The sequence below is a fragment of the Gossypium arboreum genome, chromosome 5 (genome assembly GCF_025698485.1).
Source record: "Gossypium arboreum isolate Shixiya-1 chromosome 5, ASM2569848v2, whole genome shotgun sequence".
NCBI classification, from domain to species: Eukaryota; Viridiplantae; Streptophyta; class Magnoliopsida; order Malvales; family Malvaceae; genus Gossypium; species Gossypium arboreum.
The window spans coordinates 19,667,577-19,690,077 of record NC_069074.1 but is presented as its reverse complement, the minus strand read 5'-3'; the positions used below and the strand labels follow the sequence as shown (position 1 = coordinate 19,690,077).

Genomic DNA, 22,501 nt, shown 5'->3' with positions numbered 1-22,501 from the left:
CTCAGCTCAGCTTGGTTCCCAATCAACCTTTTCAAAAGGATTATAACTAAACTTCAAGTTTGAGGACACAAAGGCAGAGTGTTTTAGGCTGTAACTTCAGGTTTGCCCATAGATCATAGCCCATATGAATAGAAATACTTAGTATAGCCCAGAATTCAACTTCCATTGCTGCCACTGATAGTAAGATTCCCAACCTCCACTATCCTGTAATGATAAACAAAATGAATTAAGCCCATACATGTGTATAGAGTGATTCCATTTATGGCTTTTTTTAACATTCCCCAGGAATCAGACAAATACTTTATACCAAGTCTGTCACAAATTGCAGGCCAAGTAGAACAGCCAAGGTGTACATCTAGCCAATACATATTCATATTGCCGGTTCTACGGTCCACTTGCCCATGTAGTTCGTCGGTGAAACCAACGATTCTCTAAGAAATAGAGGAATGTTTTGTTTCTAGATAGATTTCTATCGATGCAATGAAAGAACCATCCCTTCCCTGTTTCACTTTTGGGTTGGCTGTTTATAGACTGTACCTATCATTTTTTGGGGGTCATAATCAGCAATGCAGTTCACTTAACAAAAAAGAAAAAATAATTTTGAATAAATAATTTCACAGAAAATTCCAGCTTGATATTAAAACAAGTAGTGAATTAATTACAATGATTTATATTGTTCAAATAGGTATCTTACATTCTATAGATGAATGATACAGGGATCAAACTCACTTCATACTGCACACTACAAAGCCGAAAGACCACTAACAATCATGTTGTAGGACTGTGAAGTCAAATGAGATTCAAGCACAAGCGTCTGAATTGCACAAATTAATGAATTGAAAGACGACCCCACAAGGACCCTAAATAGATTAGTTACTCCACTAGAAACTCATGACAATGTGAGGAAAATTTCCTCTTATTTGACTGTGAGGGAGTGTAATTGGTTGTAACGCGAGAGATTCTATATTGACACTTACTTTTGGCTTTGTTCCACCTTGGCTCGAATTTTCTGCTCGAAAAGTGATATATCTGACTCGAGGCCAAACATTCTGTTAAGTGCATGCATGTTCTCAAGGGTCTCACTAAGAGTTCGATCGTCGCTACCATCACACCTCAGGTGCTGCATTGGACCATGGAGAAGTTTATTCACAATTCCCCGGCTGAGATCATCCACAGCCCTCCTTGTTTTCTTAGGGATATCTTCACCCATCTTTGATAAGCATTTCTCCAACTCTGCAACTCGAATTCTCTCTGCATAGGCTCTCAACTTCTTGATGGTTGGAACAGTTTCCAGTGAATCCCTCCATGCTTCAAACTGTTTTGATTCCTCAGCAATAATGGCCTGAGCTTCCATTGCTTTTCGTAGCCGGTCCTCTTTATTCGAAGCTACAACCTCCTTCAGGTCATCAACATTGTAGAGACGTGCACCTTCAACATCTGAGACACATGATCCCACATTTCGTGGAACAGAGATATCAACGAAGAGCCTTAAACCGCCAACTTCAGAACTGACAGGGGGGAGATCCTTGACATGCTCTTTCAGAAACAATGGGGTTTCTGATGCGGTACTGGTGAAGACCACATCAGCTTCAGCTGAACAAGCGAGCATGTCTGTCAAGGGCCTGTAAATAATTTCAACACCTTGCATCTCCTCGCGGATTGCTGCAACTTTCTCCTCACTTCTGTTAACAACAACCATCTTGGTGCAACCTTTTGCCACCAAGTGCTTGATCACAAGCTTCCCCATCTTTCCTGCACCAATAACCAACATTCGAGCAGTAGCATGCAAGGACTCAGGCAGCTTCATTAAAGCCAGTTCAACAGCAGCAGAGCTAACAGAAACAGCCCCAGCAGCAATGTTAGTCTCTGTTCTAACACGCTTCCCAACAGTAATTGCGTGCTTGAACAGCCCACTAATGTTCCTTCCAAAGCCAACAACACCTTGCCCAACTTTGACAACTTGTTTAACTTGTGCAAGGATTTGACCTTCTCCAAGAACAAGAGAGTCAAGACCAGCAGATACTTCAAAGATGTGCTGTGTAGCATCCTTGTTGTACAACAAAAACCGGTGCTCGCAAATCTCTGAAACTGGGATACCACTAGTCTGCAACCAATTTGCAGTTACTTAAACTACTGCCAATTTGGAGTTTTCGTAGAGGTAAATATCACAAACTATAGAGTCCAACGAATAATGTACCTTTGACATCCATTCAGTTACTTCTTTGACTCCACGATGCTGTGATAGAGCCACAACATATATTTCCATCCTGTTGCAGGTGCTGAGAACAGCAGCCTCTTCTATGTGATTCAAACCACATAATTCGGCAATGGCTCGTGGCCATTCTGCTTCAGGAATGGCAAGTTTCTCACGCATCTCCACCGGCGCAGTGTGAACACTAAGTCCTATGACCACAATGCTGCTCCTTTCCTTTGTATACCCTGGTATGGACCAATAGCAAGATTTTCAGGAATATTAACAAGTATATTCTGCAGAAAGGATTATACAATGTACATTTGATTAAAATACCTGAAAAAGGGCCTTAAATACAGTGAATTCTAAGTTAGAGATAAAAGGGTCCCATATCAAAATTTTGTTCTTAAAATCTAGAAGTTTCCAGACCGTACAGGCATAAAATAGGGAACCATCAGTATTAGGAGTTTGTTCATGGAGACAATTTCCTTCTATGTTACTCCGACTCTTCAGTTCTTGTGATAGTACCATGTCCCACACATTCTCAGACGAGAGTATCGGGAAATGATCCTCCAAGGACCCTCCAATTACATGAAGACTTCAGTAAAAAATTAAATACCCGTGCTGGACATATATCCATATTTGACACCCCTGAGTTCAACCAACATACCTTTCCTCCCTCTTCTTCAAAGCAAATTCAAGAAAAATGAGATTGATTATGGTTTTATTCATACAATTCCAAGGTATATATAAAGTAAAGAATAGGTTCTATATTTCAAGGCATAGCAAAAAGTTTGAATTTTTTCCCCATTCAACCACCTAAAAGAAGCAAATGCATGCTTAGTAGGTTGAAATAAAGCAATTCTTTTGCATAATATTTCTGTTTAGCTCAAAAAGTATAAAACTATACAAATATACCAAATACAGAAATAAAACAATTTTATTTTGTGGGTATCTTAATCTCAATTACCATTCCTAGTTAATTGATGCTCTAAAAAATCTAAATATTATAACTGGTCAAACATGTCTGCTTCTAAAAATTGAAAATTTTCAGTCTAATCACATTATTAAGCAGCAATTCATCCAATTACAAATTCACAATTCAATCTAAAACTGAATAACACAAAATTCAGCCAAAACAAGTGAAGGAGGAAGAAAAAAAAAAGGAAAATTTAGCAGAAATTAAGGGTAAACGTACTGTCAGCAGCGGAAGTCTTGAGCTGTTCAAGAGCGGAGAGTGCAGAAGCCTTGGAAGGATCCATTTTTTCGCCTTCGTTAATGGCGTCGGATTGAGCAACTTCACATCTAACTCCACCAGTCCTCTGAGCCAGAGCTTTTCTGCCACGATTAGGCTTGGAAAAGGCCTTCATTTGCTGGTGAGAAAGAGAACAAGCCCGCAAAGAAGAAGCCGAGGGCGATGAGCAAGAATTGATCAACAAACGCTCCAATTTAGCACCGGAAAAAGTCGAAGAAACCGCCATTGTTTTGGAGAGAGAAAAAAACCCGAAAGCTCACGATCCGAAAACCCAAATTAAAGGGAGGAACAGAGCGTGAACTCAAGTATTTGTTTTTGTCCAAGAAAAAGGATGAAAAAGGGCCTCAGGGTAAAGGCTGGAGGTGAACTTAGTTTAATGGGTATGAAATTATAAGCAGAAAATTCAGAATTGACGGGTCGGGTCAATTCAAGCTTTCTGTTTGGGAAAAAGAACAAAAAAAAAAAAAAAAGTGGGAAAATTCGAGTTATTAACTTACGATATAAAAATGGAAGATTGGGATTGAGATTGGAGGATTCTGATTTTGTTTTCTGAAATATGATTGGCTGATGAAACACACGTTTTATCCACACTCCTTTTGCCTTTGATTTTCATCCTTTTATAGGGTCCCCATCTCCTCACCCTACTAATTATTACTTGTTTGGAGGGCAAGAATTTTTAATTTTCCTCTCAACGTTTTTCTTATTGCAATTTGTTAAAACCAGATGTGGTTTGGATTGATGTTTCATTAATCAAGCAAGATTATAGTTTTTTGTTTTAAAATTTTCTTTAGAGGTTGCAACTTGGAAAATCTGTAAATCTTAAAATTAGAACCTCAATTTTACAATATACTGCATTTCTAATTATAACTGTATAAACTAATCGTATTTGATCCTAAGTTCTAACTGTGTTAACTTTTAATTAGTTATGAACCAATTCTATTTTTTCTTTTCTATAATATTAGACCTCAATTTCAAGTAAAATAATTTACATTTGAAAGCAGGTAAAATATAATCTAGTACTCAAACATCAAAGTGGTTTTTAATGCTTTAATTGGTAAACTTTGTGACCTAAAATTTTAATTTTATACTTCAATAAATAATTGTACATATAAATATTATTTTATACATTTAATTTAACTTTAACTAAATTGACAGAGTAGGGCTACTATTGTAATAACAAGAAAAATATGAATTTGAGTATAATACAAATAGACGTATAATTACTAGTGTTTTATTCGTTTTATGGAATCAACAATGTCGCTTACTAGATTTAAGCTTAATTCAAATGCTAAATCTGCTCTCACTGTGTGTATAATAATACTTTAATTACATATAAATATATCACTATTATTTAAATAGAAAATGAATTATATAAAACTGTAATTCCACCCCATTTTATTCATTTTCAATAAGAAAATAATAAATTAATTTTTCTTCTGATTTTAGTATTTTTAATTGAATTTGTTTAAATAAAATTTTATTTTATTTTACCCATTGCCTAACTTTATTATAGGTAAAAAGAGAAGGGAAAAAAATATCAAAAGGAGAGTATCAAAGCATCGTTATAAATACGATTCTTCGAAATTGTCTACATCTACATTATCGTCGTCTAGCTGATGCTAACTAAAGATTGACAGCTTCACATCGTGGACCTCTTCTGGCCATTAAGTTCTTCTTTCCACATAGGCTATATGTATGCATATATTTAATATATAGAAAGATAAAATGAAGAAAAGAGATAAGATGGGGGGAGCGGCCATTTGTGGTGGACATTGGGTTTCCAAGATTTCAGTTCAACAGGGATCTCTGGTCGCCACAACTTTTTTTTTCTTACAAGTACTGACTACTGAACTGCCAACCATTTAATGATTTGCTTGTACAAATTTTTCAGTTCACTCTTCAAACTTCAACTCTTAAATGTTACATGAATGAATGATCATGTTACTCATCCAACATGACCCACATTTAAGATGGTACCATACATAATCCTATACAACTTCTCAATATATTCTTTGACAAATCACATAAAATTAAGTTATGTAAGATTAAACACTGATACAAGTTTATTCAGAATCACTTATGTAATGGATTATGATTTTAGCTTAAAAAATTTAATAAATTAAATTAAAATGCATATTTCAATTATATCTTGAAATATCGTATACAAAAAGTTTTAAAATATAAATTAATGTATATAGTATCCGTTTTGATTACGGTTTTTATTTAAAGTTACTTAAAAGTTAAGATGGATATTCAAATATTTTCGTACGCACAATTGTGATTGATTGATACTCATAATCAATAATCAAGTGGAAAAATGGGCAGTAGGCACAACTTGGAGAATGTTCCAACCAACTTGAGGCAAATAGTTTTAACAACTCTATCGAATATCAAGGATTTATTAGCCTATCTAAATCTAATCCGACAATCTTGCCTTGATGCTAAAGGATATGCCTATATAATATATATAATTAAATAGATTTTAATATGGAAATGCTTTCTTCATCTTGTTTGTCTTAAAAACTCCCATGGCACAAGACAAAGCACCTGCAATTTTGTGTTCTACAAAAGCAAAAACAGATGTCCAATTAAGAGTCAGACTCGTGCAAGTGCTTAACATGGTGTTATTGGGAAGGTTTTGCTTGGTGTGAAGATTAGGGTTTTCCCAAATACTAATAAAGGAAAGCTTTAGCTTGAAAAGGTTTGTTTTTTGTTTTCATTTCAGGTACAAGGTTGTAGTGCATTCCAAGAATCTTACACAAGTTGTCGCTCATAGATTTTAGTTCCATGAGTTCTGCTTTTTGCAACACTGTTCAAGAAAAAAAAACCAGGACTCGGTATTTGGTAAAACAAAATGAAAACCAGCCATCTTTTTTGATGTATAAAAGTATCTTTATAAGAACTTTTTCCACAAGCTTGGAGCACGGGTCCCGACAAAGCTGATTAAACTATGTGTACAGATTTCAATGAAGTTAAATAGTAATAAAAGGTTTAAAACCTCTAGTCGACAGTAATTAGCATCCATATCAGGTTGTTGGATTCTTCTCACTCTTCCCAGCCAGTTAATGGAATGATGAGTACTAGTTCAGCTGCATATACTTCTAACTGGCTACATCTCTTTGGTACTCTCGGATTCGTCGTATACATGAGTACGAGGTATACAAGAAGTAAGCTAATAATAATGATAAGGGAGGCCGAAATTAGAGGCATTTACAAACCATATTGCTATCCATATTTAGAAAACATTTTACCCAAATTTGACTTAGGTTTTGGTTAACCATCAAAATAAAATTTATTAGTGGTGTATTTGTTTCACTGAATCTTAAATTATGTTCCGTAATAAAATTATGAAAATATTAAACTATTAGTGAAATGCGAGATTATTTTGTTTGATTCATTTGATTAAAATATAATATTTAAATATCGGTTGATTGAAGGTAAGATTACCTAGAAACACATTTTACTCAACTATCGTTGTTATAGAATTTAGTTTTTTAACAAGTATAGTTTTTAACAATTTTAATTCCTTAAATATTTTGTAATTTCAATTTTCAAAAATTATGATAAATTATTACATTTTTTTTACTTTTTATTAGAATTTATATATTGATAATTAAATATATGATATAGAAAGGAATTCATAAATCATACTTATAACAATTCATAAAAGTGACACCAACCATAATTAATAAATTATTAAAGAAAATAAAATAATTATAATTGTAATGTATGAGATTGGTTCCCTATTAAAAATTTATTTTTAATTAGTTTTAAACTTTATTTTATAAAATGTTTAAATTAATTAAAATAATAAAATAAAAATAAAAGATGATTGATCTAAAATTTAAAATTATGGTTATAATTTAAATAACTTGAAGCATGAGCCGTAATAAAATTACAACCTATATTACAGTAATAATTCTATAATGTAAGATTTACTTGATGATCAGAATATTAACAATTTAAGCATACTAATCTTATTTTGAAATGTAATATTGAGAATCGTAATAATAGATTGAATGAATAAATGTTTTTTCAAGTGAGAGAATAGCATTTAACTGCAAAGGCTTAATGGCCGAAAACATATATACAACGGCCCAAAGGCAATAGAAACAGAAAACAAAAAAGAACCATAAGATGATAGGGAAACCTCAACGAAAAACCATGCAAAAATAAGAGATTCATGATTAGATGAGACAGGGATCTAAACTTAAAAGTCTTGCCTTGATTTAGGCTCTGCTATTAAAATCTTTTTGATGCGTTGAAGGTGTTTGGATTTGAGAGTCTAGAAAGGTGAATCTCCCTTCAAGCAGCTAGCGCAAACAAAAAAGGAGCAGCTAGCCCTACCCAAACCATAAGCAGGTAGAAAAATGACGCTCCCAACTGAAGTAGGTATTGCCCCTTACCTTAGATGAAATCATTGCCATTAATGGAAATGGTAATAGAGGGTGGTATTACCCCCAGTCCTTGGATGATGAAATCGCAAGAAACACAAGCAATGGTTAGCAACAAAAAACATTTGTAACACTATGATCTGTCGTTAGAAAGGCAATCAAGGTAACGTTCGTTCCCTCGACTGCGAAAAATCCAATCAACCAATTGTAATACCCAACCAATAAAGCCCAATCATATTTGTAAGAGTTTTGACAAAAAGCCCATGAGTAAATAATATGTGAGGGTTTAAAAGAAAAGGAAACTTAATCCTCTGTTTCTTATCAAGCATACAAGAAGGAAGAAAGTCGAGTGAAAAAGAAGAGAAGCAGTAAAGAGAAGAGGAACGGGGGAGATTGATTTTTGGTCTTCCAATTTAAAGATAAAGGTAAGAGAAAGCTGTCATTTGATAAATAATGAAATTATTTGGACATATTGTGATGATACGGGTAAACATTATTATGGTGGTAAAACTATTGGGTTTGTTGTATTATCGATTAAGAGATAATATAAATATGATTTTGGATTGAAACTAAGGGTTGGTAGATGAAGAAAGAAAAAAATTGCATGAATAATGCAAGAATGAAAAATAAAGGAAGCGAATTTTGAGTTTTCTAAAGAAAGCTAATCAATTTTTACTAAAGAATGTGCATGCTGTTTAAGAAACAACAGAAGTGATATATTACGTAAATTACTAAAAATAATTGAGATATGAATGAAAAGATATTTAAGGGTTGTTTTCAATGGTTTAAACGAAACTAGAAAACGAGTGTTGTAATTTAAAATATGAGCTGGTAGGGAAACCTCTATGGGCAACCTTCATGACCAAACAAGGTAGGGCTCCAAACTTAAAGTCTTACTCTGATTTAGGCTCAGTCATCAGAATCCTTTTGCCGAGTTGAGAGTGTTTGAATTTGAAAGTCCAGAAAGATGAATCTTTCCTTGACCAACTACAATCCAATGAATGGGGTTTAGACCAAAAGTGTTATCAAAATTATAACTTCAAACTAATTATTTTACAATGACCCAAGTTCAAAAAACAAATCTTTTGAGGGATCAAACATCATATATATATATATATATCTAATTTTTAAAGATACTTTAAGATAGAAATTTTGTGGAGTCAAATGCAAATAATTTAAAATAGCGTTTAGAAAGTTGGTTTAAAAATAATGTAAATTGATTGATAATACACATGCGTATTCTTGATTATCTATCAAGTACATATATTTGTTGAAGGCCTATTTAATAGTAAACTTGAAATTCTTCAGGAATATATGAATTTGACAAATTCATGCGTTTTACACTTTCCAAATACTTATTATATCATAATATATGCCTTTGATAAAACTTAAGCCTCATGAGCTCGTGTATATATATATAAGGAAGGGATATATTTACATCCGTTAGTTTTACACCATTTCGTTTATTTTCATACAATCAATATCTTAAGGGATAATGTATTATTTGGTACATAAATAATTAATTTATGTTTTATTATGATACATGTACTTTCATAAAATGTTAAATGTGGAACATGAATTTTTAATATGTGTTTTATTATGGTACTTGGGGTTGACACTATTAATGAATTGCTAAACCAGTCAATGAAATTTTGATAGGTAGAATTATTTTTTAGGCCATCAAGTCCACATTGATAATATAATATTATGTGAAAAACTAAATAAAAATAAATTAAATAAAAACAAATAACTAAACATATGATTAATAAAAAAAGATATATTGATAGTTCAAGTACCATATTGGACATTTTCAAAATGCATGTACCACATTGGACATTTTATGAAAGTACATATATCATAATAAAGCACGTCTTGATAGTTCAGATACCACGTTAGACATTTTCAAAGTACAAGTGCAAAATGTTACATTATCCCACATTTTAATGATCTAACTATCATATTTCATATTTCCTTCATATAGATCACATACGTCAAATTTGACGTGATTAAAATTTATGTTTACTATCAAGATAACATGAGTTAAAACCTTGTAGATCATAATAGATATGAGATGGCCTAATCAATTATGTCAAATAGTGAAATATGTTGTTCTACAAACTTCTGGTTTGTAGTAAGTAACATGTGCCTCAATTGCACTAATATGTGTATAGTATAAACTTAATGAAAAAGCAGGCAGTCTTTTCCAAACACATTTCTTTCCACATTTAACAATTGTGATATATAAGTATTCAATATTTTTCTCATTCATAGTCTCAATATGATATCCATTAAAGCGAATATTTTTAAAACTCAATAAATTTCTTTTAGATTTAATTGAAAATAAAGTATCATCAATGACAATTTTTATCCCTTTAGATAATAATATAATAGCTCTTTCAGAGCCTTCAATAATTTGAATTACCTGATATTGTATTAATATAAGCATCGCTCTTTGTCAAATGAGAAGAAATATATATATATATATATATTATATTTTAGTATAGCATGTGTTGTGCCACTATTTGCAAGACACATGTTTCCATCGATCTTGGATCCAATAAAATTATAGTGAATATCTTTAAAACTTAATAAATTTCTTTTAGATTTAGTAGAAAATAAAGCATCATCAGTGACAGTTTCTATCCCTTTGAATAATAATATATCAACTCTTTCAGAGCTTTCAATAAGTTTTGAATTACCTAATATGGTATTAATATAAGCATCACTCATTATCAAATGAGAAAAATATTTTGATCTTTTAGTATAGTATGTATCGTAGCATTATTTGCAAGACACATGTTTCCATCGATCTTGAATCTAATAAAATTATGATGAATATTCATGTTTTCATTAAAACAAACAAAATTCACTATAAAAGTTAAAAAAAATACGAAAGGCCTTAATTATTAACTAATTAATAATTTAGTCCAATGACTAAACAATTATATTGTCAATTACTAAAACATTAAGTATTAAAAATAAAAATATTTCATCTACGTAAACACCATAGAAAATAAATGAAGGAAAAACAAGATTGAAAATATTTGATAAACATAATTTTACCAATACATATTTTATAGAATCATAATTATAATAATGTCTTTAAGAATGAAAAAAAAGGTAGTATAAAGATATATTATTTAGGATTACTATGAATTAAAAGAGAAATTAAATTTGATTTTAATAAAAACTTTTAAATAACAAAAATTAAGAGAATTAAGAGAGAATAATAAAAAATGAAAGGATTATTCAACTTTCACTTTAGGATATCAAAATCTTTTAAGGATTACAAGAGTTAAAAAAAATTCTTAGAAGTTATGGAAGTAATATGGACATTCATTTTATAATATAAACAAGTTAATTTAATCTATTTACCTTTAAATAATATTAATTAAAATAAATTTAATATGTATTAGTTGTAGTATGTTTTAAAATTTAATTTAATAGTATTTAAAATGAATTTAAAATTAAATATTTTTTAGAGAAAATGTATTGTATTAAAATAATAAAAATAAATAAAAGGAAAATTTTGTCCGGAATGTAAAATTGAACATTCCAATTATATAGGAAAGCTACTTATTCATCATTATTCAAAGTGACGACATTTTGAAGATAAAATGTTTATAGGGTAAAATTCAAACAATAATAAAATGCAATAATATTTATTGTTAAATTAATATCAACCTATCAAAATAAAACACATCGCTCTTTCATATCACGGAAATGAACATATAGTTCTTTCATCTCAAAAGTCAAAAACTTATTTATAAGTAAATAAATATTATGTTTTACCTAATTCATAAAAAACATTTAAGTGAACTCAATTATTTGAGCTTTAAATTATTGAGATTTGTACACGTATTTATTTACGTACAAAACTGTTCTCTTTTTCGATCAAAAGTTTAAAGCAGATTCAGGAGTCAGAAAATTGTTTAGACACACAGATAAAATTTTAATTTTTATAGTATAAATATTTATAGTTTATAAAAAATTAAATTAAATTTTTATAATTTTAAAAATAAAAATATAATTTTATCTTTAGTAATCTAAAAATTAAAAAAAAAATTAAAAACCTAAAAAAATAATTTTGGCAGATGTCGAATGGTCCCCATTCAGAACAGCTAGATCTTGACTTAGCTTGTTGCCAGAGGTCGTCTCCCTCACATACTTTCACTTAATCACCCATTCTTGTGTCTGCAACTGTCTCCTCACTCACTTTGCTTCTGCTTTTCTCCTTCACAATCAGCTTCACTCTTATTCAGGAATGGAGGTGGCTTCCTTAATTGTATCACCTCTTCTACAGGTGATCTATGAGAAATTGGCTTCTTATGTCAACGGTGTGGAAACTCCTAAAGTTCAGAAGAAGAATATCAAGAAGTTACAAGATAAGTTGTTCATCATTCAAGCTGTAATTCAAGATGCAGAAGAAAGACAACTAAAAGATAATAGGGTGAAGATTTGGCTGTCAAAGCTTAGGGATGCGGCTTATGATGCTGATGATCTCTTGGATGAGATCACTACTCAACCTTTGCTGAGGCGTTCGCTGAAGGAAAGGGTTCCAAGTGAATCTTCGCCCTGGAAGTGGAAGGATCCAGTCAAAGACCAGCTTAGAAGAATTCAGTCATCGATAAGTAAAGAAACTCAAAGGCAGGTTCGGATCACTTCTTTCGCTATTCAATCCATCTTAAGTAGCTTTGAAATGCGACGTAAGCTTACAGATATTATTGAAAGATTGGACGATATAGCAAGAGAGATGTCTGCTTTCAGTTTCAAAGATGTGGTAGCTTATAAAAGATCAGATACTAGAGAGAAGCGTGAAACTGGACCTGACGTGGATGAATCACAAGTTCATGGTCGAGCAGAAGACGTGAAAATGATTGTTGATTTGTTATTATCATCCGGTGCTGATACTTGGGTGATTCCAATCGTTGGGATTGGGGGAATCGGGAAGACAACCCTTGCTCAACTAGTTTACAATGATCCGAGGCTGGATGGTCATTTTGATAAGAAAATTTGGGTTTCTTTGTATGACAGTTTCAGCACAAAGAGGCTTCTGACTGAGATTCTGGAGTGTTTGACTGAACGTAGATGCGAATCCTCTCAGATGGGTGTTCTTCAATCCCAGCTGCGAGGCTCATTATACGGAAAAAGATATCTACTTGTGATGGACGACGTGTGGGGCGATGATCAAGAAGAGTGGGATAAAGTACGGAGCCTGTTAAGATGTGGAGCAGAAGGAAGCAAGATTATGGTCACCACCAGGACTGAAAGAGTTGCTTCTATAATGAGTAATGCTCCTTCCCACTTGTTGGAAGGCCTAGCCAAAGATGATTGCTGGACTCTGTTTAAGCAGCAAGCTTTTGCATATGGAGAAGAAAATGACTTTCCAAACCTATTGCCTATTGGTCTGCGGATTATAGACAAGTGCCAAGGCGTGCCTTTAGCAGCTAAAGTACTTGGTGGCTTGTTACGGTCCAAAAGAGAGGAAGATGAATGGTTGCGTGTGCAAGAGAGTGATCTATGGAGCCTTGATACAGGTGAGAACAGAATATTGTCAGTCCTGAGGTTGAGTTTCAATCACTTGCCATCAAATTTAAAACGATGCTTTGCATACTGTGCCATATATCCTAGAAATTATCATTTGAATAAAGAGAAGTTAATCCAACAGTGGATTGCTGGGGGCTTAGTTCAATCTGCTGGTGATAATCTTCACATGCTTGAGCAGATGGGCAATGAGTGCTTTAATGATTTACTGGAGATGTCGTTTTTCCAACTCACAAGCAGTAGTGATGCAGTGGAGTTCAAAATACCCAGTTTGATATATGATCTTGCAAAACTTATAGCTGGAAAAGAGTTCCTGACAATAGAAAACAGTGATCAAGCACAAGTGGTTACTGGTTGTAATCTTGCAGAAACTCGATACGCATTGGTAGAGAATAATTACAGGTCCAGTCTCCTACCAAAAGCCTTATTCAAAGCACATAAACTGTGTTCCCTCAACTTCTTGGCTTCCGGAGATATATCAATGGAAGCCCAAAGAAACATAGTCCAGTGTTTTAGGCACCTTAAAATTCTGAATTTGAGTGGAAGTGGCATCGAAAGGTTGCACAGATCAATCGGTGATCTGATATATTTGAGATATCTTGATCTCTCAAATACTCCTCTCCAAACATTACCGGAGACAATTGGTCATCTGTGCAATTTGCGAACTCTTGACCTCTCAGGATGCACCAATCTGCTAGAGTTACCTGGAGAAATAGTAAAGTTAGTAAACCTGATGCATTTAAACGTAAAGGATTGTACAAGGCTTGCCAGCTTGCCTGCTTTTTGGTGGTCTATGGTGAGTCTCCGGACTTTACCAATAGTTATTCCTGGTGAGAACCTAGCTATGCTTTATTGTCTAAAAGATCTTCAAGGTGAGTTGAAAATTAAGTACCTCGTGAATTGTACAGACTATTCACTTAGGGTGGAACCCGCTGGCAAAGAATATGCAGGATTTTTTCTGAAACATTTGCAACTTCACACATTAGATCTATTTTGGGGTGATGGCGGCGAGGACAAGTTAAATCGAAACACATCCAGACAAACAAGACAACCTGGACATGTTTCTGAAAGCCTGATACGTGAACTTTGTCCAAGTCCCAATATAAGAAGGTTGTCAATAAATGGATATTTGGGACGCCGACTCCCCGTCTGGATGACGTCCGATGCAATCCACAACTTGACAGTACTCGAGTTAATCAATTGCAAAAGTGTTGAAACTCTCCCCATGCTTGGCCAACTTCCAGTCCTCAAGTGTCTCAACATTCAAGGGATGGACAACGTGGTGAAAATCGATAACAAGTTCTCCGGTGGAGCTATGTGGCTGTTTCCATCATTGAATGAACTTACCCTTCAAGACTTCCCTGAACTAAGAACTTGGGAAGGCATGGGTTCAACAGAAGCTTTCCCTTGCCTCAAGAAACTATCCATCATGAATTGTCCACTCTTAAAAACAATGCCATCCTTTGGTTTCCCTTGCCTCAAGAGACTATCGGTCATGAAATGTCCACTCTTAAAGACAATGCCATCGTTTCCAACTCTTCAACACTTAATGCTGCGGGACTGTGATCCATTGTTACTTAGATCTGCAGCAGATCTAAGAACACTTTTGACTCTTGTTATTGACTCTTTCTGTGAGTTAGATTTCATACCAAAAGTACTACTGGACAACTGTCTGCTTCTTGTATCTTTGACAGTCATCTCTTGTCCCAAGCTTCCTACATTGCCCGCTAATTTGGGGAGGGTCACGGCTTTGAAGTCATTGAAAATTGGTTGGTGTGAGATGCTAGACAGTTTGCCTCATGGATTAGCAAATCTCATCTCTCTAGAGAATTTGGAAATCATCGAGTGCCCTTCTTTGATTACTCTGCCAGAGCAAAGCTTAGAAAGATTGAGCTCACTCCGATCACTCTCTATCGAAAACTGTAATGGCTTTACTTCTTTACCGAGAGGAATGCAGCATGCCACGGCCCTTGAGCGCCTAACAGTTATGTATTGTTCGAATCTGGCTTCTCTACCTGATGGCCTTCAAAATCTCTTGGTGCTTAAGAGCTTGACCATTTTAAGTTGCCCAGATTTAGCATCTCTCCCAGACGGAGTTCAACATATGAAGATGCTACAAAATCTGGAAATCCGTATCTGTCCAAAACTCATGGCACTGCCGAAGGTAAAGGACCTCATTTCTCTAAGATCTTTGGCAATTTCAGACTGTCAAAATATAAAGTCTCTCCCAGAAGGCATCGAGCAACTGAGTGAACTTCAACACCTGTCCATTCAAGATTGTCCTGAACTTGAAAAACGATGCAAGAAAGGAAAAGGTGAGGACTGGCTGAAGATATCTCACATCCCATATGTTTATATTGGAGCATCAGTACTTCAAAACCGACAGGACACCGCAGCCAGTTCCTCAAGTTCTTAGGTATAATAATTTTTCTCATTGCTCCTTTGCATTGTAACTATAAAATAATGTTTAATTAGATTTAGTTCATTATCTTCTCTTTTAATACATCTCCATAATTAATTATCCGTCATGCTTGTATTGCTGCAGACACTTTTTTACTTGGTTTTGGTAAATTAATATTCCTGTGAAGCTAACCGATCTAAGTTCTGACATTTAAGCCAATGAATATGGTATTTGGTAAGTAGTTGTTTTCGATAACTTCAATAATATGAATCCTGCAGAAAATTGGTGGAATTGCGCCATTTGTACAATTTTTCGTTACAAAAAGTCAGAAGCACGTACTTCCTCCAGCAAATAACGCTTGATCATGTTCTTATTGCTGGTGATACTAGGGTGGCAAAAAGATATGTCGCATTGCCAACCATTTCCGTTGTGAGCAGCTTCTATGATTTACTTCACCACAGCCACACAGAAGAGGAGGCTAAATTTTCTAGTTTTATGGATTTCTGTTCTACCAGGTTTTCTAGTTCTTAGCTTTAGTTGGCTTCAAGGTTAGCTGAAACCCTCCTTGTGCAGGTTCTTACTGATTACGTATTACAGCATTTGTTATAGTCCGTATTTGGAAATAATATTCAATTCTTGTATTATATAAGTGGTTTGGGGAAATAAAACTGTAAAATGACTGTTAACGATGTATTAACGATGTATTTCCTTATTATGTGTGGCAATGAATCGTTGATGAATAACTTGTACAAAATTTCCTTTTACTTACTTCACACTGGTTCATATTTCGAGTAGTTTAAGAATTCAAGAAGTTTCAACATTATCCATCTCATCACAAGACAGATGAGCTGCAAGAGATGTAAATATCTTCCTTTGTTAGGTCAACTTCCCTTCCTTGAGTTCCAGTATTTGCAAGGGATGGATGCAGTGAAGAATGCTATGACAAAGGCATGGGTCGATTTCCCATCTTCATGTTGTTAAATTACCTTATTATTTAGAGAAATTTTTTTTAATATAATCTTATTTACAAGATTTACAGTTAAAAAGGGAAAAAGTAACTTAATAAAAAAAGATGATGATACTGGTAAATGATCTTTAATTTATTTTTGGCTTGTTTTTGGCCATCAAATCATTTGAAAATATAAATAAAAAAATCATAAAAAATAATTTAAAATAAAAACGCGGCACTTTGAAAACAATAACATGAACACTAATAAAAGGAAAAATCAGCATATCACCGAGAACGGCTGTCCTACCAATGTTTTATCAGTTGAAACTTAAAACTTGGAAATGGATTTTTATTAATGCTCAGACATGTCCCACCAGTTGAGTTCTCCTTTGAAAAGTCATGAACTGGAGCTGAAAATGATGTGTGTACGTATCTACAGTTTGTATATACTGAGCAAAAATTGATTCGAAAAAATTAAAAAAAATAAATTTTGAGTTAAATAAATTGAATTGTTTATTTTTATTTTGAGTCAATTCAAATAATTAATTGGTGTTTTAAATTTGTATCGAGTTGAATTTTAAAAAAAAATAATCAAGGAGAATTTAATTGCCATAGGATTGTACTACTAGCAACTTGAAACCTTACTTCACCGTCGGTGTGAAGAGCAAGAAAGGCTAGGCTTCTTTGCAGCAAAATTATGGCGGAGATAGTTTTGGCCCCTCTGTTACAGGTTGTGTTTGAAAAGGTGGCCTCTCGGATCTTGAAAGAGATTGCTCATCGTTGTGGGTTCAATGATGAGATCCAAAAGCTTCAACGTGCATTGCGGATGATCCAAGCTGTACTTGAAGATGCAGAAGAGGGACAAGCTACCGATAAAGCTTTGAAGTTGTGGTTAACTGAGCTTAAAGCTTATGATGCTGATGACCTGGTTGAAGAATTTACCCCGGAGGCTTTGCGGCAAGAAAATGACAGCACTTTTACTCAGCAGGTAAGCAACATCATCCCCTCTTTGAATCCTGTTATAACATACCTCAGAAAGTTACCTGAGCTAACACAGATAAGGCAGAGATTAGACGTGTTATTGGAAGAAAGGTCTTGTTTCAAGCTCAAGGAAAAAATTGGAGATAAAGATATGAAACGTGGACAGAAAAGAGAGACCGGGTCATTTGTGATTGAACCTGAAGTTATTGGACGAGAAGAAGATAAAGAACAGATAATAGGGATGTTACTGTTAACTACTGAGAGAAGAGCCGGCAGATTTGTCTCAGTTATTCCCATAGTGGGTTTAGGGGGCATTGGTAAAACTACTCTAGCTCAAACAGTCTATAATGATGAGAGGGTGATGAGAAACTTTGAGCTGAGGATGTGGGTCTGTGTTAATGAAGATTTCAATGTGAGAAAGATTCTTAACTTGATGATAGAATCTGCGACTGGGAGAAGATGTGATGATCTCCTGGGAATGGATGCTCTTCAGTTTCAAGTACGAGATTTATTGTTGGAGAGGAGATATTTGCTTGTATTGGATGATGTATGGAACGAGGATGAGGATGAATGGGATAAGCTTAAAATGTTACTGAAGTTTGGTGCAGAGGAAAGCAAAGTCATAGTCACAACAAGAAGTGCAAAGGTTGCAGCAAAAGTTGGAACAGTGTCTTCTCACCCTCTGAAGGGTCTGTCTGATGATGAATGTTGGGTTTTGTTCAAGCAACGAGCCTTTCCTCATGGCCAAAAGGACAATCCAAACTTGTTCCCTATTGGGAAACAAATTGTGAAGAAGTGCGGGGGAGTTCCTCTAGCTGCAAAGACACTGGGTGGTCTAATGCGCTTCAAAATAGAGCCAGCAGAGTGGCTATGTGTGCAGGAGAGTGATCTGTGGAATATTTGTGAAGAGGAGAACGGGATATTGCCTGTCCTAAGGCTGAGTTATAGTCGTTTGCCCTCACATCTAAAAGGGTGCTTTATGTATTGCTCAATATTTCCTAAAAATTATGTCATCAAGAAAGATGAGTTAATTCATCTTTGGATAGCAGAAGACCTGATTCATCACACTGAAGAAAGAAAATCTCTAGAGGACATTGGAAATGAATACTTCAATAACTTATTGTGGATGCTTTTCTTTGAAGATGTGAAGAAAAACGACGTTGGCGATGTAATAGAATGCAAAATGCATGGAATTATTCATGATCTTGCAAAATCTGTTGCAGGAGAAGAGTACTTTGTATTCGAAGGTGGGTGCATGCCAAGAAATTTGACTAAACTGCGATACTTATCCGTGGTCTGCGATTCTGGATCATGTTCTATTCCAGAAGCATTGTACAAAGCTAAGAAGTTGCGAACTCTCATTTTGTTATATCCAAAAGGTGATCTTGGTGAAATCCCAACTCAGTTGTTCTCAAGTTTCAGGTATCTCCGAGTCCTAGATTTGGGTAATTGTGGCATCAAAAGGGTGCAGAACACAATTTCTTGCTTGAAATATTTGAGGTACCTCAACCTTTCAAATACCTTCATAGAAATATTACCAGAAAGCATATGCAGCCTTCATAACCTACAGGTGCTAAACCTATCAGGCTGCTCTGATCTCATTGAACTACCAAGGAGCTTGGCAAGACTGCTTCAACTAAGACATCTTATAATAAATGGTTGTGAAAGATTAACTCGCTTGCCAGGTAACTTTGGTAGACTTCATTTTCTTCAGACATTGCCACTGTTCATTGTTTCAAATGAGACTGATCTCAGGGAAAATGATAATCTAGTTGGGCTGAGACGACTGAAGCTCAAAGGTGAGCTGACAATTAGAAAACTGGAAAACGTAAAACGTGAGTTTTTAGCTCAAGCAAACTTAGTAGAGAAAAACCTTCATTCTTTGGAGTTATCATGGGGAGATGATCATGAAGGTTTGAACTTGAACATGAACAATGATTTTATTTGCAAAATGGGAGAAAATGTGCTTGAGTGTCTTCAACCACCTGAAAATCTCAAACGTTTGTCCTTAAAAGGATATCCAGGATTCTGCTTCCCAAGGTGGATGCGCACTCTCATACTTCTTGGCTTAACTAAATTGGAGTTGATCAACTGCAAAAGATGTGAACATCTCCCTACTTTAGGGGAACTTCCATTTCTAGAGATTATCTACATGCGTGGAATGAAAGCTGTGAAGGTTATTGGCAGAGAGTTCTATGGAGAAGACACAAGGAGATTGTTTCAATCACTAAAGGAGCTAACCCTCATAGACTTCCCTGATTTGGAACTCTGGTGGAGCATAAGTGGAGGGAAAGAATACCCGTCACTCGTTAAATTAACAATCAATAAATGCCCTAGGTTGTTGAATTTGCCACAATTTCCATCAGTTAAGCATTTAGAGTTGCGGAACTGCCACGAAGCTTTATTAAGATCGCTGGTAAATGTATCCTCACTTTGTATCCTAGTTATTGATGTTTTTACAGGACAGTTGGTTCTATTGGATACCTTGCTTCAAAACAACGTTAATCTCATGTCTCTAACTATCAGCTCTTGTCCCAAGATTCGGTACATCCCTCCTAGTTTGGGGAACCTCGTCAATCTAAAAACATTGACGATCCGTTGGTGTGAGGAGCTCGTATCTTTGCCACTGCAATTGCAAAACCTCAGCTGCCTGCAGTCCTTGGAGATCTGTGAATGCCATAGCCTTTCTGCTCCACCCCAGAGTATAAGTGGGTTAATCTCTCTTAAATATTTATCCATTGAGAACTGCAGTCACATAAGATCATTACCGATTGGACTGGAACATCTTAGCTCTCTTGAACATCTAATGATAATGTATTGTCCAAGTCTGGTGTTTTTGCCAAATGAGTGGCAAAACCTTTCCATGCTAAGGAGTTTGTGCATTTTAAGCTGTCCACAACTATCATCTCTGCCTGATAGTATTCAATATGTAAGGACACTGCGAAATCTGGAAATCCATGGTTGTCCTGGTTTAAATGTGTTGCCTCAGTGGATCATCAATCTCACACTTCTAAGATCATTGGCAATATCAGATTGTCCTAATATCACACCACTTCCAGACAGCCTTCAGTGTCTTACCAATCTCCAGCGTCTTTCTATTCAAGAATGTCCAAGGCTTGAAGAGCATTGCAAGAAAAATATAGGTGATGGCTGGCCAAAAATAGCTCATATTGCGCATATTTACATTGGATCACCAGAGCTCAAGAAAGAGAATGTTGCTAGCAGCTCGTCATGCTAATTAGAATAAAAGCCATCTATCTGGTCATGCTTTTGGTAGGTTAACTTCTTTCTTCTCTTTGGAATAAAGGCCTGAACTCTCTTCTTCGTTGACAATTGAGTAGTAAACTGGTGTCCTTGCCAGTAGAATTGCAATTTCTAACAGCCCTTGAGCACTTGACTATAATATGCTGTCCAATATTGGTTTCTCTACATGACAGTTTCTGATATTTGTCCACTCTCAAGAGTTTGTTACCTCAATGCAGAATCTAGTAGCTGCCATCGTAATCGTCCTCACTCGGATCTTACTTCTCCCAGTGATCTGCAATTACTAGTTGCATTCAGCATTTATCTATTCCTGGAATGTCGCGCTCCAGAAGAGAGGTGCAAGGAGGACGCAAGTGAAGATTGTTTAACAAGTATTGTTACAAATGTCGATATTGGATCACGAGAGCTTGAGAGCAGCCCATCTCATTAAGGTCTGAAAATTCCCCCGGATTGCTACCTGTTATATCAGTTCTTTCTTTTCCATTACTTCATTTTAGTTGCTCTCTTTGTCTTGAGGGAAGATGCAGATTGAGAACTGCCATTGATTAACGCAATTGAATCAAGAGTCAAGACAAATGAGTTCAGCATTTGAAGTTCCTGAAGGTAAGCTCTGCTCATTTCCACCATGTTTAAGAATTTGTGTGTATGCGTGTGTTCCTTTTAAATCTCCATTACTGTAAATTATGAACATTCAGTCTCTGCCGGGACAAATACAGGTAGCCTTGGCCTCCATAATGCGGCTTTCTTACACATCATCAGTCAGGTTGTTAAACTATATTTTTATTCAGAATAAAATTTTGCATATAATAATAATCTTTTTCAAAGTGTCAGTATGTAATCAAATTATTTATTTATGGAATAAATATAAAATTATATATAATTTGATTTGATAATTTTAATTTTATTCAACCTTATATATACCACATTAAATTTAATTCAATTGTTCACATTTGAAAAAAACTAATTTAATTTATTTTCTCTTTGGATGATTATAATTATTTATGGTGCAATAAGTAATCATAAAATAGTGCAATATGATATTAGTGTTGGTAAAATACTAAAAACTAATCAAAATCAAAATATTATGCATACAGTTGAACCAAATCAAACATATGATATTGCATATTAAATAAAATACATGCTTAATTTTGATATTTATCTTTTATTTATTTGTTTTTAATTATTGGTTAGTAGATGTATGTTTATTAATATTTTCTTACACTTGAATTTTTGTCCTATGTCATTTTTAGGGATGATCTTGAATTCGGATATTTGTAATTTTGTAAAATTTGAATTTGGTAAATCTATTTTAAAAATCAATTCATTTATTATATCATTAACTCCTAATATTACTATCCTAATCTAAATTAATTAAAGTATTCAACGAATATCTAATTGTTGAATATATGTATTTAGAGAACATAAATATATTTTTAAATAAAATTTTCCAAATGTAATTGATTCATTTATCTTAATCCATTATAAGTGGATCTGGATATACAATATTAGAACCCATATCCAT

At 34.3% G+C, this 22,501-nt stretch overlaps 2 protein-coding genes across 2 annotated transcripts; one reads left to right on the top strand and one right to left on the bottom strand.

Annotated features, from left to right (window-relative positions):
• Nucleotides 1-612: 612 nt before the first annotated feature.
• On the bottom strand, nucleotides 613-4,056 carry LOC108453608 (glutamyl-tRNA reductase 1, chloroplastic-like). Its single transcript, XM_017751813.2, has 3 exons — nucleotides 3,390-4,056; nucleotides 2,198-2,439; nucleotides 613-2,104 (listed from the first exon to the last, which is right to left on the bottom strand). Exons 1-3 carry the CDS (start codon nucleotides 3,670-3,672, stop codon nucleotides 974-976), a joined length of 1,656 nt encoding a protein of 551 aa, XP_017607302.1. The 5' UTR covers nucleotides 3,673-4,056; the 3' UTR covers nucleotides 613-973.
• A 7,879-nt stretch (nucleotides 4,057-11,935) lies between these two features.
• LOC108451028 (uncharacterized) lies at nucleotides 11,936-21,792 on the top strand. Its single transcript, XM_053027494.1, has 5 exons — nucleotides 11,936-15,796; nucleotides 16,064-16,300; nucleotides 17,398-20,988; nucleotides 21,198-21,410; nucleotides 21,507-21,792. The coding sequence occupies exons 1-3, from the start codon at nucleotides 12,105-12,107 to the stop codon at nucleotides 20,951-20,953; spliced, it is 7,485 nt and encodes a 2,494-aa protein (XP_052883454.1). The 5' UTR covers nucleotides 11,936-12,104; the 3' UTR covers nucleotides 20,954-20,988; nucleotides 21,198-21,410; nucleotides 21,507-21,792.
• Nucleotides 21,793-22,501: the final 709 nt, after the last annotated feature.